General features: G+C 45.6%; 1 protein-coding gene across 2 annotated transcripts in view; it reads right to left on the bottom strand.

Moving 5' to 3' along the window:
• The window catches only part of p4ha3 (prolyl 4-hydroxylase, alpha polypeptide III), an 87513-nt gene that overhangs the window by 21158 nt on the left and 48981 nt on the right, over window positions 1-17374 (bottom strand). For both annotated transcript variants that reach the window (XM_078222869.1, XM_078222868.1), the window contains exons 8-10: window positions 5170-5234; window positions 1846-2005; window positions 1048-1110 (exon numbers count right to left, since the gene is read on the bottom strand). In XM_078222869.1, coding sequence (XP_078078995.1) covers window positions 1048-1110; window positions 1846-2005; window positions 5170-5234 — 288 coding nt within the window. The remainder of the gene's footprint in view (window positions 1-1047; window positions 1111-1845; window positions 2006-5169; window positions 5235-17374) is intronic.

Consider the following 17374-nt stretch of genomic DNA (forward strand, 5'->3'; position numbering starts at 1 on the left):
CTGCTGTGAATGGAGATTTGACTGAGCGCCAACTTTTCCGTTCTTGCTGGCAATGTTGGTGGGGTGTACGAGACTGGGGAATTCGGGCCAGGGTCTTTTCAGCCAGGGTTCCATTCTGGAATCGTCCCATCCAGTTAGAACATCGACTGGGATCGTAACAATTCTTACTACAATATAGAGAACAAACTGAACGCAGTACACTTGATAAGCCAAGCCAAGAAGAACTTTGAATGGGCGGCATGGTAGCACAGTGGTTTGCACTGCTGCTTCACAGCTCCAAGGACCCGGGTTCAATCCCCGGCTTGGGTCACTGTCTGTGTGGAGTTCGCACATTCTCCCCGTGTCTGCGTGGGTTTCCTCCGGGTGCTCCGGTTTCCTCCCACAGTCTGAAAGACGTGCTGGTTAGGTGCATTGACCCGAACAGGCGCCGGACTGTGGCGACTAGGGGAATTTCACAGTAACTTCATTGCAGTGTTAATGTAAGCCTTACTTGTGACTAATAAATAAACTTTACTTTACTTTTAAAATCATTTCCTTAGACTTATAAATCACACCCAACTGTACATCTCAGCATTGTATTTGCTTTCTTGGCCTCACCTGAATATTGAACCCACAGCTTTACCAATTTCTGTACAGGATCCCTCTGATCTGTCTCTTGTTACTGCTCCATTCCCTCAATCACACAATCATTCTGTGAAAGCTTCATGTTCTTACTTCTCCAACTTCACACTCATCCATTTTGGACTCTCTCTTCCCCTTAACCCAGCCGCTTAGAGTCCTTTTCACATTGTTTAGGATTGTTAGCTGCCGTGCCCAGTTTGATGTCATCTGTCAATTTGGACAATATTCCTTTCTCTAATTATTAATAAAACATTATCAGCAAGAACAGCCCCTCACTGGGGAAAAGCATACACTCTCACATTCTGGGAGATAATGCTGGGATTGGGGAGTGAAAATAAACTTCCACATTCCACAAAAGGGCAAAACATCACAAGTCTGTGAGAAAGTGCCATTTTCACCAAAGGAAACTCTCTGTTCCGTACTTACGTATATCATGAATGTCGCCACCCTGTTTCCAGACTTCAGTTTATACAGTGGACTTTTCGGTGACTAATAAAAAATAAAAAGAAACACATTTTGAACAAATACTTTGACCTTTAATTGGTGAGGTAAATGAATTATGTGCTACAAGGGGAGAATGAATCAAACCAAAATGCTGAAGCCAATTTTAGGTGCGGTGTATATCTTTCAGAATGATAAACTGCAGAAGCTGTGAGCTGCTTACAAGGAAGGCTGGTTTAAGTCCTAACCTTAGCCCAGGTAAAAGCATTTGACTCTTCCCCATCCCTGTGCTTCCTAATCTTTTGACCCCAAGCTTCTAGATGGAGTGTACAATGCTCACACACCCTAAAGATAGATCATCAGCAAGGCACACCAGATACCATCACGCAAAAACCCAGAAGGCCTCACTGAAGGCCTCATAGAAAGGGGGACAAATTGACAGTGGGGCATGAGAGGAGTTTGTCACAAACCATACCATCTGATGGCGTGGCTGCAACACCATTGGAAACCACACAAATTCAGAAGTTGAGCCATGACGGAAGTGGAAGCAGAGAGAGCAGAACCCTTGCTCACAAACCCCTCCTTCCTCAGGGCAGGTTTTGTTCTCTCCGCCCTACGGCCTGTGGCTCCGGGGTCGGCCTGTTGAGTCACCTGAGGATACATAAATCACGAAGCCTGGCAGACATCGTCCTCATTTCGAGGGACTGACAACAATGACAACACAAAAAAAGGTAGCACACTGTTAGTAACATGTACCACAGTGAAACAAACTGTAGTACTCACTGTCGCATGGTCAAAGTGCGGCTCATAGTGACCTCCAATCCCATAGTTGACTACCTGGAGATACTCTGCGTAAGGCTGTTGCAAATTTAATCCGGTAAGATGCGCAATTCGTTGATCCAGCTTTCTGATCACTGGATCCGCTGTGTCTTTGAGCCAGGCACTGGGAAAAAGAACATAGAAAAATATGGTCACGTTTATTGAAGAGAATAAAAGCTAATGATATCTCCCCAAACATTGCCAGCATAGCAGTTAGTGAGAGAACCATGTTAAAGGGGCGAAAATGCCCAGGAGAAAAGTTTTTAAAAGTTTATCTGAAGTTAAAGTTTTAAAGTTTATTTATTGTTGTCACAAGTAGGCTTACATTAACACTGCAATGAAGTTACTGTGAAAATCCCCTGAAGAAGGAAGATGGTAATAGATTTCTTCACTGTAACTTCATTACAGTGTTATGTAAGCCTGGTTGTGACACTAATACTTAAACAGCTTGGTCTGGCACTTTCAAAATTCACCCTTAGGAACCTCAGCTTGAACACCCACTTTAAAGTTGTATCATTTATTTTATATTGCCTCTCTTTATTCATCCTACAAAAATGCATCACTTTATATTTATTTCCATTAAACTGCATCACCACACTCTGGCACCTGTTCAGGTACACAGAGGGAGAATTTAGCATGGTCAGTGGACCTTACCAGCACATCTTTTGGACTATAAAGGACTATAAATAGTCATCCCAAAAACATATTCAAAGACATGAATTGTTGAAAGACGTAATGGCCATCAATACTTATACCAGTAATCTAGTTCATGGTTAAAAAAAAAAGCCTGCATTTGCATAGCGCCTGCCCGAAGTAATTCACAGGCTATCCATTACTGTTGAAGTGATCCAGCTGTATCTTATTCCAGATGTTGCAGTCTTCAATTCTGACATTCCTGATGTCCTTCCTTTTCATTCCATGTTCTGCTGCAAAGGTTTCTGCTGTTTTGGTCCCACACTTTGGAACGATCCCCCTAAATCTACCTTCCTACCTCGCTCCTCTCCTTCAGCAGCCCACCCCGCACCTACATTTCTGATCAGGCCTTTTCTTCCCAACCCACTTCTTTCCCATCTCTGCTTGTGATCTCTATGGAGCACTTTGCATTGCCACTTGCCTGGTTTTTTTTTGTTTCTGTTCTCACCGGCCATGTGGCTTTCCTCTACATTAAAATGGGCGGGAGCAAAATTGCATGTTTCTAAACCCCAGGATCCCAAAGGCTTTTTTAGCAGCCTTCTCAACTGGGTGGCATGGTGGCGCAGCGGTTAGCACTGCTGCCTCACAGCGCCAGGGACCTGAGTTTGATTCCCGGCTTGGGTCACTGTCTGTGTGGAGTCTGCACGTTCTCCCCGTATCTGCGTGGGTTTCCTCCAGGTGCTCCAGTTTCCTCCCACAGTCCAAAGATGTGTTGATTAGGTGCATTGCCCATGCTAAATTCTCCCTCAGTGTACCCGACCAGGTGCTGTAGTGTGACGACTAGGGGATTTTCACAGTAACTTCATTTCAGTGTTAATGTAAGCCTACTTGTGACACTAATACTTAAACCACTTGGTCTGCCATTTTCAAAGTTCACGCTTAGGAATCTCAGTTTGTACACCCACTTTAAAGTAGTATCATTTATTTCATATTGCCTCTCTCCATTCATCCTACAAAAATGCATCACTTTATATTTACTTCCATTAAACTGCATCTGCCCTGAGTCTGCCCATTTCACCAGTCTCTTTGTTGGTGAGAGAACCACGTTAAAGGGGATGAAACTGCTCAGGAGAAAGGACTGTGAACATTAACCCCAAACTCAGTAAAGACTGAGGGAAAAACACATGAATTGTTGAAAGAGGTAACAGGTCAAAAATATGTATCCCAATGATGTGGCTTGTGGCTAAAGAAAGTCCTCCTATAATCTATCTTCCTTCTTCAGCCCCATGGAATGATCTACCTTAAAACGGACAGTGATTGTGAAAGAATAATTAATTCCTGAACTCTATTTTCCAGAGCTATACATTTTTAAAAATTTAAACATAGAAACATCAAATAAAAGAGCAGGAGGAGGTCATTTGATCCTTCGAGTCTGCTCCACCATCCATTATGATCATGGCTGATCATCCAACTCAATAGCCTGATCCCACCTTCCCCTCCATATCCTTTGATCCTCTTCACCTTGCTTTGCTTTATTTATTAGTGTCACAAGTTACGGCATCAGAGTTACTGTGAAAATCCCCTTGTCACCACACTCAGGCGCCTGTTCAGGTACACTGAGGGAGAATTTAGGATGGCCAATCCAGCGTGTCTTTTGGACTGTGGGAGGAAACCGGAGCACCCAGAGGAAACCCACGCAGACACGGGGAGAATGTGCAGGCTCCGCACAGACAGTGACCCCAAGCCGGGAATCGAACCCGGGTCCCTGGCGCTGTGAGACAGCAGTGCTAACCACTGTGCCACGGTGCCGCCCCAAATTCTTCTTGAAAACATTCAATGTTTTGGCCTCAACTACTTTCTGTGGCAGCGAAAGTAATGAATATTGGAAAAAAATGGGAAAGATTTACAGCATTTCCAAGATAGTTTTTGACATGATGACTCGACGGGATTGAACCGCTGTGGTGTTCGTTACTCAGTCTGACCTCAGGCAATTGGTGGAAAAAGAAATTGAGAAGAAGATGACAACTTAGATAAAGATGATGGCTTTTCAGTCAAAGGCTAAACTGAATTGTCAGAGTGAAATCAGAGTTACGGCAAGCCCAGACTAACCCGCTGACAGGTAATCGTGTAAATATAGTAAGAAGTTTAACAACACCAGGTTAAAGTCCAACAGGTTTATTTGGTAGCAAAAGCCACACAAGCTTTCGGAGCTCTTAGCCCCTTCTTCAGGTGAGTGGGAATTCTGTTCACAAACAGAGCTTATAAAGACACAAACTCAATTTACATGAATAATGGTTGGAATGCGAATACTTACAACCAATCAAGTCTTTAAGAAACAAAACAACCTGAGTGGAGAGAGCATCAAGACAGGCTAAAAAGATGTGTATTGTCTCCAGACAAGACAGCCAGTGAAACTCTGTGGGGGTTACAAATAGTGGGACATGAACCCAATATCCCGGCTGAGGCCGTCCTCGTGTGTGCGGAACTTGGCTATCAGTTTCTGCTCAGCGACTCTGCGCCGTCGTGTGTCGCGAAGGCCGCCTTGGAGAACGCTTACCCGAATATCAGAGGCCGAATGCCCGTGACCGCTGAAGTGCTCCCCAACAGGAAGAGAACAAAATCGTGTTACAGCTTGAAAGATCATTGATGGATTACCTTTTACTGATCCGATATTCCACCGCAGCCTGCTTCTCCCCCGAGGCCACCACTGATCTCTGCAGCTGCCGACCCAAGAAATCAAGTGTCAGTGTATTCACGTTCGCTGAGGCAAGAATCAGTGTGAATGTTCCTAAATTATCTCAAACACACCGCCGCACCCAAACCACACAAATGGCGAGTTTAAAAAATAATTTAATTATCAACATACTCTGCCTTAAAGTTTTTCATTTGTCTGCTTTCTCAATTTTGAGAAAGAAATTCAGATGCGTGTCCAGTTCCTGTTACTTTGGCCACTAATTCCTTCACAGTAAATGCACTGGGAACGCAACAAAAATGATCAGAAAAGTAACAGCTGAACATTAACAATTGCTTCGATTTAAATGCTTCCCTTAACATATTGAATCTTTCAACGCTTTGCAGAGGAGAAATGGGCACTGAGCATTGCTGGACGGAATTCTTTACATCCCGATCTTTTCCCTTTTTTCAAACTTATTCCCACCAGGAGGAGGGAGTCCTGGTTTCAGCGTCCTGTCGGCACTGCATTGTAACCGGGGATGAGAAGATGCGGCAGGAGGTGAGGGGCTGGATTTTCATCCTACAGGGAGGTAGCGGGAGTCGGAAAATTCCTTGGCTCAGCCCACCTGCTTGGGGAGAAAGTGCCAACAAAGATGGTCCCAGGGGGTGAATGCTAACAGGAGTCAGGTCTGTCACCCTTGGAAAGAGTTCGGAGGTGGACAGAGGCGCTACTGAGTGCCGAAGCGGGCTGTTTAAAAAGCCCACCTTTGATTTGATTTCATAGAATCAGAGAATCCTACAGTGCAGAAGGAGGCCATTCGGCCCATCGAGTCTGCACCGACCACAATCCCACCCAGGCCCTACCCCCATAACCCCATGCATTTACCCGAGCCAGTCCCCCTGACACTAAGGGGCAATTTAGCACGGCCAATCCACCTAACCTGCACATCTTTGGACTGTGGGAGGAAACCGGAGCACCTGGAGGAAACCCGCGCAGACACGGGGAGAATGTGCAAACTCCACACAGACAGATTTGATTTAATATTGTCACATTTATTGGTATAGAGTATTGTTTCTTGCACAGGATACAGACAAAACATACTGTTCATAGAGTACATGGGGAGAAGGAAAGGAGAGGGTGCAGAATGTAGTTTACAGTCATAACGAGGGTACAGAGAAAGATCAGCTTAATATGTGGTAGGTCCATTCAGAAGTCTGATGGCAGCAGGGGAAAAGCTGCTTTGGACAAGATTGAGCTTTAGACAAGATTAAGCTTACTTTTGCCAAACCTGGTGGAGAGGGCTCGGTGTCATCAAGAAAACCAGAAGAGAAACTATGATTCTGCAAGGACAGAAAGAACGTTCAAAACCAGCGACCCAGTCCATGTGAGCAACTTTGGGGACGGTCTCAGTTGGATTCCTGGGATCATAATGGAGAAAACGGAGCCCGTGTCATCTAAGGTCCAAGTGCAGGGCCAGATTGTCGGGAAACAACTGGACCATCTCAGATGTAGGGAGCCTGTGCCAATATAGGCCTCATTACCAGCCATGGGGACGACCAGCGTCAAGTCTCGAATGGCAGCTGCTCCTACGTCTGACCCTCCGGGTGAGGAGGACGCGGATTCTGAAATGGAAGTGGAAGAGACCGGCGCCCCCAATGAAGCGAGACTTCAAGAAGAATCAGAGTCAGTGGCTTTACGGCGCTCCCTTAGGAAGCGAAGGTCTCTGATCTGCTTCACATCCCCTGATCCCGTCCTGCCTTCAATCAACCCCAGGCCGATCACTAAGCAGTGGTAAGGCCCCCATTGTAGCAGTGGTGGGGGGAAAAGCACGAACATGATGGGGGAGGAAGGTTATGATGGCCACGGGGGATCATCGATAGATAGATCTCTCCCTGGGCCTTGTAGATTGCGTGCTCCCCTATTAGGTGAGTGGAGGCTCATCCAATAGGGAAGGAGCAGCTGGGGGTGGGGTTTAAAATCAGCTGGCTCCACTCAGGCCAACTGGTGAAAGAGCCGGGGCTGACCTGTACTCTGTAGCTGCTGAATGGCATTTTGAACGCGCTGTAAATAAATGGGGATTGGTGATGGAAGACTGGCCTCAGTAAGATCATTACAGTGACATTTTATGAAGGATATCAATTTTGGAGAGGGAGGTGAAATGGAATACTTGTGCATTTTGGGGACCCCAGCAGGGATCTTAAATACTCTCAGATCAGGTGGGTTTAGAATAAGAACCCTCTCTGTAAATCTCCAGCTTTCATAGACTCTCTGTATTGCATCTGGCTGAACAAATCCATTTTCCAGCCCCAGCTAACGAGTGAGTGGGTGGGTGAGTGAGTGAGTGAGTGAGTGGGTGGGTGAGTGAGTGAGTGGGTGGGTGAGTGAGTGAGGAATGAGTGAGTGTGCAGGTGAGTGACTGAATGGGTGGGTGGGTGAGTGAGTGAGTGAGGAGTGAATGAGGAGTGAGTGTGTGTAGGTGAGTGAGTGGGTGAGCGAGCGAGTGAGTGAGTGAGTGAGTGGGTGAGTGAGTGAGTGAGTGGTGGGTGGTGGGTGGTGGGTGGTGGGTGGTGGGTGGGTGAGTGAGTGAGGAGTAAGTGAGTGTGCAGGTGAGTGAGTGAGTGGGTGAGGAGTGTGTGTGTGGGTGAGTGAGTGAGTGAGTGGGCTGCTTTAATGCTGCATGGGGGAAAATTGCTCCTTCCGTGGACAGCACTTACTGGGAACTGGGCTGAGTTGGTGAAGATATGTTTCACGTCCCAACGAGACAGTCAGCAGAGTGAGGAAACTTTTAGCTCATCAATTCCAAAGGGAACTGGATAGTGTGTGAACCCTAGCGCAACACCCAGTTCATTCTGAAGGGCGGGTGGTGGGTTTGCTTAATGGGTTCCAAATGTCAAGGCAGAGTGAAAACAAAATGAGTCTGGAAGTGATAAAAAGCAGACATGATTCACAAAACACAATTCATTCCAGTCAAATGTTCTTTAGTTACAACACGAAATTACACATCAGACATGGGGTGGGATTTTCCCAGTCCTGCCCACCGTGGAACCGGAAACACCCGCCCAAAGTCAACGCACCTTTTGCCGGTCTATCAAACTAGTCGCCCTGCCCGCTACAATTCCCACAGTGGGTGGGAATGGAAAATTTAGCCCAAGATGGATGAAGAGAATAGAATAGAATAGACTCCCTACAGTGCTGAAGGAGGCCATTTGCCCATCGAGCCTGCACCAACAACAATCCCACCCAGACCTTATTCCTGTTACCCTACGTATTTACCCTGCTAATCCCCCTGACACTAAGGGTCATTTAGCATAGACAATCAACCTAACCTGCATATCTTTGGACTGTGGGAGGAATTTGGAATGCATTCTTTCAAATAAACTTTGAAGGTGAGATTTTCCTGCCGCGTTTGCCCTGAAACTGGAAAATCCCACCCGAGGTCAAGGGACCTTTCCATGATCCGCTCCCCCCCTGCCTGCTACGATTCCCGTGGTGGATGATCAATGCCTGCCATCTTCATATCTCACTTGCAGTGACCTGGCAAACTGCGCTACCAAACACCCAACATTGAAAGTATTTTTTTCAAACTTTATTAAAACTTTCAGTATTTATTTTAAATTACTGGCCCACAGCACAACATTTCACCAAGCATATTCTCTTCATTATCTCGGGTAGAGATTATCTTGATCTCAATCACTTAGTAATTAATCTTGCATTTGTCATTATTCAATGCTGGCTAACTCCTCTCTCACTATTACTGCGTCCATCACTCCTGACAAATTGCCATTTACAATTTTTAACTTACATTTTGTGACTTTTTTTTTTAGATCATCCAAAGATGTGCGGGTTAGGTTGATTGGCCATGCTCAATTGCCCCTTAGTATCAGAGAGAGCAGCAGGGTAAACATGTGGGGTTACGAGGATAGGGCCTGGGTGGGATTGTAGTCGGTGCAGGCTCGATGGGTCAAATGGATTTTTTCTGCGCTGTAGGGATTCTATGATTTTATGACAATTACTCAGACAGGAGGCAACTTGGGCAGGGTCATGGTTATAATTCTTAAAAGGACATCACTGTTCCTTGTTAAATCAACTTGTGAATTAGTTTACCAGGTTTGTAAGTGGAGTCTGAATCGTTGAATGGTTTCAAGACGGAGATAGACATATTTCTAATAAAATAGGGAAAGAGGGATATGGGGAACAGGTGGGGAGGTGGATTTGAGGCCAGGAAGAGATCAGCCATGATCTGATTGAATGACGGAGCAGGCTCGGAGGGCGGAATTTGCCGACTTTGCTCATAATTCCTACGTTCCTATGTTATGGTTAGTTGTGTGCCTGTTTTTCAAATATTTGTGTGTTAGCAACAGTTTATCCCGCAGCAGTTAAAGCATCTGATGAAGCCAGAAAATCCCTGACAGGAGCCTCTGAAGCAGCCATGTGCTTATAGGTTTGATTATACCGAGGTTCTCCTGGCAGTCCTCCCATAGAACAAAGAGAACAAAGAAAAGTACAACAGAGGAACAGGCCCTTCGGCCCTCCAAGCCCGTGCTGATCATGATGTCCTAACTAAACTAAAGAAAACACCTTCTTCCCTTACTCGGTCCATATCCCTCTATTCCCTCCCTATTCATGTACCCATCCAGGTGCCTCTTAAATGCTGCTAATGTGCCTGCTTCCACCACCTCCTCTGGCAGTGCATTCCAGGCGCCCATCACTCACTGTGTGAAAAACTTCCCCCGCACATCTCCCTTAAACTTTCCCCCTCTCACCTTGAATCTGTGCCCCCTTGTAATTGACACTTCCACCCTGAGAAAAAGCCATCTTCCATCCAACAAGAATTTGACCTAATCCAAAACTCTGTTGTCTGTATCCTAACTCGTACCAAGTCACCGTCATCCTGTGCTCGCTGACCTCCCAGTCTGTCTTTGCCTCAATTTTAAAATTCTCGTCCTTGTCTCATATCCCTCTGTGGCCTAACCCCCCCCCCGCTAACTCTATGATCTCCTCCAGCCACAAAACCCTCCAAGGTCTTTGCACTCCTCCAATTCTGGCCTCTTTAGCATCCCCAATTTTAATCGCTCCACCACTTGACTGAGCCTTAAGCTCTGGAATTCCCTCCCTCTGCCTCTCCCTCCTCCTTCCAAGTGCTCTCTAAAACTTACCTTTGACCAGTCACCTGTCCTAATTCCTTGTTATGCAGCTCAGATTTTGCATTCCCATGAAGTGCATTGGCACTTTCAAAACTTTTAAATAAAAGTTGTGGATAACACTTTAAAACAGCAAGGATGGAAATTACAATAAAGTGAACCTTGAAACAACAACTTGCACAAAAAGGCATCAGCCTTCTGTAGAGACTGAGTAGACTGGGGCTATATTCATTGGAATTCAGAAGAATGAGGGGAGATCTTATAGAAACATATAAGATTATGAAGGGAATGGATAAGATAGAAGCAGGGAAGTTGTTTCCACTGGCAGGTGAAACTAGAATTAGGGGGCATAGCCTCAAAATAAGGGGAAGCAGATTTAGGACTGAGTTGAGGAGGGACTTCTTCACACAAAGGGTTGTGAATCTGTGGAATTCCCTGCCCAGTGAAGCAGTTGAGGCTACCTCATTGAATGTTTTTAAGGCAAGGATAGATGCATTTTTGAACAGTAAAGGAATTAAGGGTTATGGTGAGCGGGCGGGTAAGTGGAGCTGAGTCCACAAAAAGTTCAGCCATGATCTTATTGAATGGAGGAGCAGGCTCAAGGGGCCAGATGGCCTACTAGTTCTTATGTTCTTATGAGATTACTGATCTTTAACATCATTTGCACTGCTGCCTCACAGCGCCAGGAACACGGGTTCGATTCCCAGCCCGGGTCACTATCTGTGCGGAGTCTGCACATTCTCCCCGTGTCTGCGTGGATTTCATCTGGGTGCTCTGGTTTCCTCCCACAGTCCGAAAGACGAGTTGATTCGACACATTGGCCATGCTAAATTCACCCTCAGTGTACCTGAACAGGCACCGGAGTGTGGTGGCTAGGAGATTTTCACAGTAACTTAACTGCAGTGTTAATGTAAGCCTACTTGTGACACTAATAAATAAACTTAAACTTAAGTCAGTCCAAAGTAGTCAATTTACAGTTTTACCACACTTTCTCAATTGTGTAGCTATAAACTGAGTGGTTAATAGAGGCAGACCTACAATATGCTAGGTGCAATAAAATATTAATGTATTTTTAGTCTCTAACCAGATGATTTCTTGTATAAGCTAGTCAGAAAATATTGATGAAGTCCACTGCCCACTTCCAACTAGAATCACAGCAATTGTTGCAGAGGCAGGAAGTCATATCTCACCATTCATAAGCGCAGAAGTTGAGGAAGATATTTGGTACTCAAAAAAATGATTCTGATTTGCTTCATTTCAGTGATGAGCCAGTGGGGAAATACACACTTTGCATGTTTCCTTTTAAATATGGCCGTTCAATGCTCTTGTTACTAACTTGCTTTGAACACTCAGCCCAACCACTCTCGTATCAACCCTCTGCCCTCCAGTCCTTTCCTGCCGCACCTACTTCCTCTATATGGCCAAGAGGAATAAGCAACCATTGGATCGATTTAAACACATCGACTTTCACACAAGGCTAAGGAAATTCAGCACGTCCGCCACGACTCTCACCAATTTTTACAGATGCACCATAGAAAGCATTCTTTCTGGCTGTATCACAGCTTGGTATGGCTCCTGTTCTGCCCAAGACCACAATAAACTACAAAGGGTTGTGAACGTAGCCCAGTCCATCACTCAAACCAGCCTCCCATCCATTGACTCTGCCTCTCCCGCTGCCTCGGCAAAGCAGCCAGCATAATCACGGACCCTACGCACCCCGGACATTCTCTCTTCCACCTTCTTCCGTCAGGAAAAAGATACAAAATTCTGAGGTTGAGTAACAACTGACTCAAGAACAACTTCTTCCCTGCTGCCATCAGACTTTGAATGGACCTACCTCGCATTAAGCTGATCTTTCTCTACACCCTAGCTATGCCTGTAACACTACATTCTGCACTCTCTCCTTTCCTTCTCCCCTATGCTAACTATGAATGGTATATTTTGTCTGTATAGAGTGCGAGAAACAATACTTTTCACTGTATCCTAGTACATGTGACAATAATAAATCAAATCAAAAGCATTGCAATAAAGCAATTTGACGGTATTTTTCAATGTTCATTAAGCATTAAGCAACAGTGCTAACCACTGTGCGGCACGGTAGCACAGTGGTTAGCACTGCTGCTTCACAGCTCCAGGGTCCCGGGTTCGATTCCCGGCTCGGGTCACTGTCTGTGTGGAGTTTGCACATTCTCCTCGTGTCTGCGTGGGTTTCCTCCGGGTGCTCCGGTTTCCTCCCACAGTCCAAAGATGTGCGGGTTAGGTTGATTGGCCAGGTTAAAAATTGCCCCTTAGAGTCCTGGGATGCGTAGGTTAGAGGGATTAGCGGGTAAATATGTGGGGATAGGGCCTGGGTGGGATTGTGGTCGGTGCAGACTCAATGGGCCGAATGGCCTCCTTCTGCACTGTAGGGTTTCTATGATTTCTAAAACATCATCACCAATGGACAGGAGTAAGGAGGGGGCGGGGAGAGAAAGACATGATGAACCTTTTGTCTCCAGCTGCAGTATATTAGTAACACTGAGGTGTTGAAAGCTGAGAGTCAGCGAGAGAATGATCAGCTCACACTGTGCGAGCATCTGTGCTGAGGCATGACGAACGAGGTTGAGTAAAGTATGTCAGTGTTTGGAGTTATCTAGCAGGCAATCATTCATTCCCTCATCTCTCTTTGGTGTCCACATGTGAAAAGGAGCTTTCCACAGAGGGGTTGTTCCCAGGGAGGGATCAATGGAACTGAATACATTGCATCCCTATTCCCAAATCCCAGGCAGAATTTTCAATCTCTAACCTTGAACCTACATAAATCTTTATCTTGAGAACCTTACATTTCTTTAAAAGGCTTCCTGGAATGGAAAGTGCAAGTGGCCACACTGTGGAGTATGGGCACGCCTCTGATTTCTGGGCTAAAGAATATTGCTGGGGTAGAGAACAGAACGAACTTTATTCTGCATCTGTACTTGACCACATAGAAAGAAAGATATCAAAGACTAAGCATGCTGGAAAGACAGAGGAAAGATAGATTCTTGAATATTGCTGACAAGAGAGACATGATGCCAAAATTTTTCCCCTTGCACTCATCAGGACAAATGTAAGAATGCCAAATTTCAAATGACCACAACAACTTATACTGCAAGAGAAAAGGGTGCCGGTTGGTTACCATGTAGATTCTGATTAGCCGAGGCATTGTCATGGAGAAAGCAATGGAAAAGAAAGGCTCCCCAGGCTCCACTCAGAGCCTGATTGAGGGACCTGGCTATGGGAAGGGGCTTTAAAGGGTTAACATACATGATGCTGATGCACCAATGATGTCAAATCACATGTCTCAGAAGTAAGAGAGACCTGGAAGGAGGAACATCCAAAGGTTCAAATACTTGTGGTAGTGTGATAAATAAACAGTCATGATTTAAGAGACTACGAATTCGAGCAACATACGTTAAGGAGGCCAGACAATCCCCAAAACTCTGATTAAACCCTTATCACACAACAAAACAGGGTGGCGCTGCTGAAAGCCAGTCGCTACCTTACATTCGACCCCATCCCTGTCCTGTCCCACTTACCTCTCTGTCAGGATCCAGTGACGATGCCTGGTGAACGTCCCTGTGTATTACCAGCAGCAGTCACCAACCGAGCCTACAGGGGGGCTTAATCCAATGGGAGGCCCAGTGCTGTCCAGGTAAGTGCCTGTTTATCTGAGAATTGCATTGGGCCTCCCATTGGAAGGTGACGTGGATTTCCCACTGGTTCTCTAACCGCTGGGCGGGATCTCCATCACCACATCTAAACTCCGCCATACATTTCTCAGGAAGAAACCTTGCTCTTGTGCCTCGGGTGGATTTGTTTGGAACAGGACATCGGTGTGTGTATTAACAAGATTTGGGGGGGGGTCTGTGCTGAATCTTAGTGAGGCCTCACCTCTAGCTGTGGTGGATAATAATAGCTTTCTATGGCATTCTCAACACGGCCAGTCAGTTTGCAGGGAGATATTTCATTTTTTTCTTCATTATTTAATCTTCCATGGGTTGAAGGCATCGCTGGCAAGGTCAGCATCTGTTGTCTATCCCTAATTACCCTCATAAAGTTCTTTTTATTGATTTATCTTTGTTGGTAGACAGAGAGTTTGGGGAACGGTCATTGGGTGATTTAGAAACCCTACAGTGCAGAAGGAGGCCATTCGGCCCATCGAGTCTGCACCGACCACAATCCCACCCAGGCCCTACCCCCACATATTTATCCGCTAATCCCACTAACCTACGCATCTCAGGACACTAAGGGGCAATTTTTAACCTGGCCAATCAACCTAACCCGCACATCTTTGGACTGTGGGAGGAAACCGGAGCACCCGGAGGAAACCCACGCAGACACAAGGAGAATGTGCAAACTCCACACAGACAGTGACCCGAGCCGGGAATCGAACCCGGGACCCTGGAGCTGTGAAGCAGCAGTGCTAACCACTGTGCTTCCGTGCTGCCCATGATTTAATGGGCTGGCTCGACTGATCTGTAGCAGGTCGACAGGAGGGAATGGTTCAATGTACTCAATGGAATTCTTTCTTCTTCCCTGCTTTATTTTAATGTTTATGTGTCAAAGAAATGGCTTCAAGTGAAAAATGACCTCTTAACCTGCCTAAAATCAGTCTCCCAGCCAGTCACAGTATAATGACTGATCATCCAGACACATGTGCCAATGTCAAGAGTTGCTGCAATTTGCCTCCTGAGGAGACTTAGTGACTAAATAAATTACAAATTCAGCTTGCAATAAAATCTGGGAAGTAGTCCATAGCTTTGGAGTGACAGCAAGTTCCTCATTCTTTAAATATAAAACACTCTTGGCAATAAGGTGAAGCTTTTAGGCCCATTTTTGAAAAGCTCTTGAATAAAAAACAGTTAGAAAAATGACCATGTGTGATTTGGAGGTTAAATTATTTTCATATGCTTTAGCTAAGACCATCTTGTTCCACCTCAGGTGTATAGCTGTTGATAAAGTGCCAAGAAAAGGCAAGAAAATGAGCAAGGAAAGAAAGAGTAAAAGTTAATTTATTAGTCACAAGTAGGCTTACATTAACAGTGCAATGAAGTTACTGTGAAATTCCCCTAGTCCCCACACTCCAGCACCTGTTCGAATACACTGAGGGAGAATTTAGCATGGCTAATGCACCTAACCAGCACATCTTTCAGACTGTGGGAGGAAACCAGAGCACCTGGAGGAAACCCATGCAGACACGGGAAGAATGTGCAAATTACTCACAGACAGTCACCCAAGCCGGGAATCGAACCCGGGTCGCTGGCACTGTGAAGCAGCAGTGCTAACCACGGTGCTACTGTGCCACCCACGGAAGGCTTGCATCTGGACAACGTTTTATTGCACCTCTCGGAAACACCTCAAAGTGCGCCAACCACAAGAAGCTGTTGGTAAGGGCAGTGGTTGTTGACTGTGAACAGCAAGGCCCAAGAAAAAGTATCCAGACAAATGACCAGTTAGGTTATTTTTGGCAAGGTTGGCTGGGAAAGGAATGTGGCCAAAATACTGCTGAAATAGAACAGACTCTCTGTTGTTCTTCCAATAGTGCCAAGGCGGGAACATTTATCTCCAATGTTGTCCAAGGACCACCTTCTCCAACAATGCAGCACCCTCTCAGATCTGCAACATTTGCCGAAGTTTTGTGCACAAGTCCTAGTCATCGGACTTGAAAATACAACCTCTGAACGTGAAGGCATGAATGTTACCAATTGAGCCCATACGTCGATGGGGCCGTGCTTGAAGGTAGAGAACAATGGGTTAATGGGCCGGTCACACAAGGCCCCATCTTACTCTGCAAACTAGGTCCTGATGCTAAATTGCAAAGAAGACTAATCTGTTGAATTTGTTCTTAACAACAGTGCAGCCCATCAATGGGCTTTTCCGACAATGATTTCATGTTTATCTGTAGATTCTTAATTCCATACTTTTTTTATTGAATTCAAACTCCACCAAATGCCATGGCGGGATTCAATAGGCTGAATGGAAACCATTCATCACTGAAATCTTTGTTAATGGGGCAATGACAGTTCAAGTTTGAGTGGTTTACACTCCCGACAGAAAATTGGCAGAGCAGTTAATTCCTTGCACCATGGTCAGTGGCAGCTGTGACACAAAATGGACTCTCATCCCACAGAGCTTTGTTGTGCAGAACTGTTCCATTATCAATGTTGGAGCAGCTGTGAAAACAATGGTTTGTTTTCTCTGTTGTTACTAGCAACAGAATCTCCTATTGGCTGCCAATTGGCTGTTTTGCTAAAATTCATCCAATCTGCAAATTCTTTGTTGGTGATGGCATCAATAATACAGTTTTAACCCTGGTGTCTTCCTCCAATGCCCAATCCCTGATGTTCCTCTGTCCATTTTAACTAACACCTTTCATGTGACCAAGGGCAACTAGGGATGGGCAATACTCCTCACAACAGCATAAATTCAACACAAAACCATGCATATTTCAAATTCACTCTGCTTCATAATTATTGTCACAGAGACTGATGATTCAGACCTTGGGTGGACTCCAGAGTGGAACTGACCTCCCAGAGTCCAATATTGTTCATGGGGGAGGCGATGGCCTCGTGGTATTATTGCTAGACTATTAATCCAGGAAACTTTGGAATATTGTGTGCAGTTCTGGTCGCCTCACTATAAGAAGGATGTGGAAGCGCTGGAAAGAGTGCAGAGGAGATTTACCAGGATGCTGCCTGGTTTGGAGGGTAGGTCTTATGAGGAAAGGTTGAGGGAGCTAGGGCTGTTCTCTCTAGAGCGGAGGAGGCTGAGGGGAGACTTAATAGAGGTTTATAAAATGATGAAGGGGATAGATAGAGTGAACGTTCAAAGACTATTTCCTCGGGTGGATGGAGCTATTACAAGGGGGCATAACTATAGGGTTCGTGGTGGGAGATACAGGAAGGATATCAGAGGTAGGTTCTTTACGCAGAGAGTGGTTGGGGTGTGGAATGGACTGCCTGCAGTGATAGTGGAGTCAGACACTTTAGGAACATTTGGATAGGCACATGGAGCACACCAGGATGAT

Source organism: Mustelus asterias, chromosome 10 (assembly GCF_964213995.1).
Source record: "Mustelus asterias chromosome 10, sMusAst1.hap1.1, whole genome shotgun sequence".
NCBI classification, from domain to species: Eukaryota; Metazoa; Chordata; class Chondrichthyes; order Carcharhiniformes; family Triakidae; genus Mustelus; species Mustelus asterias.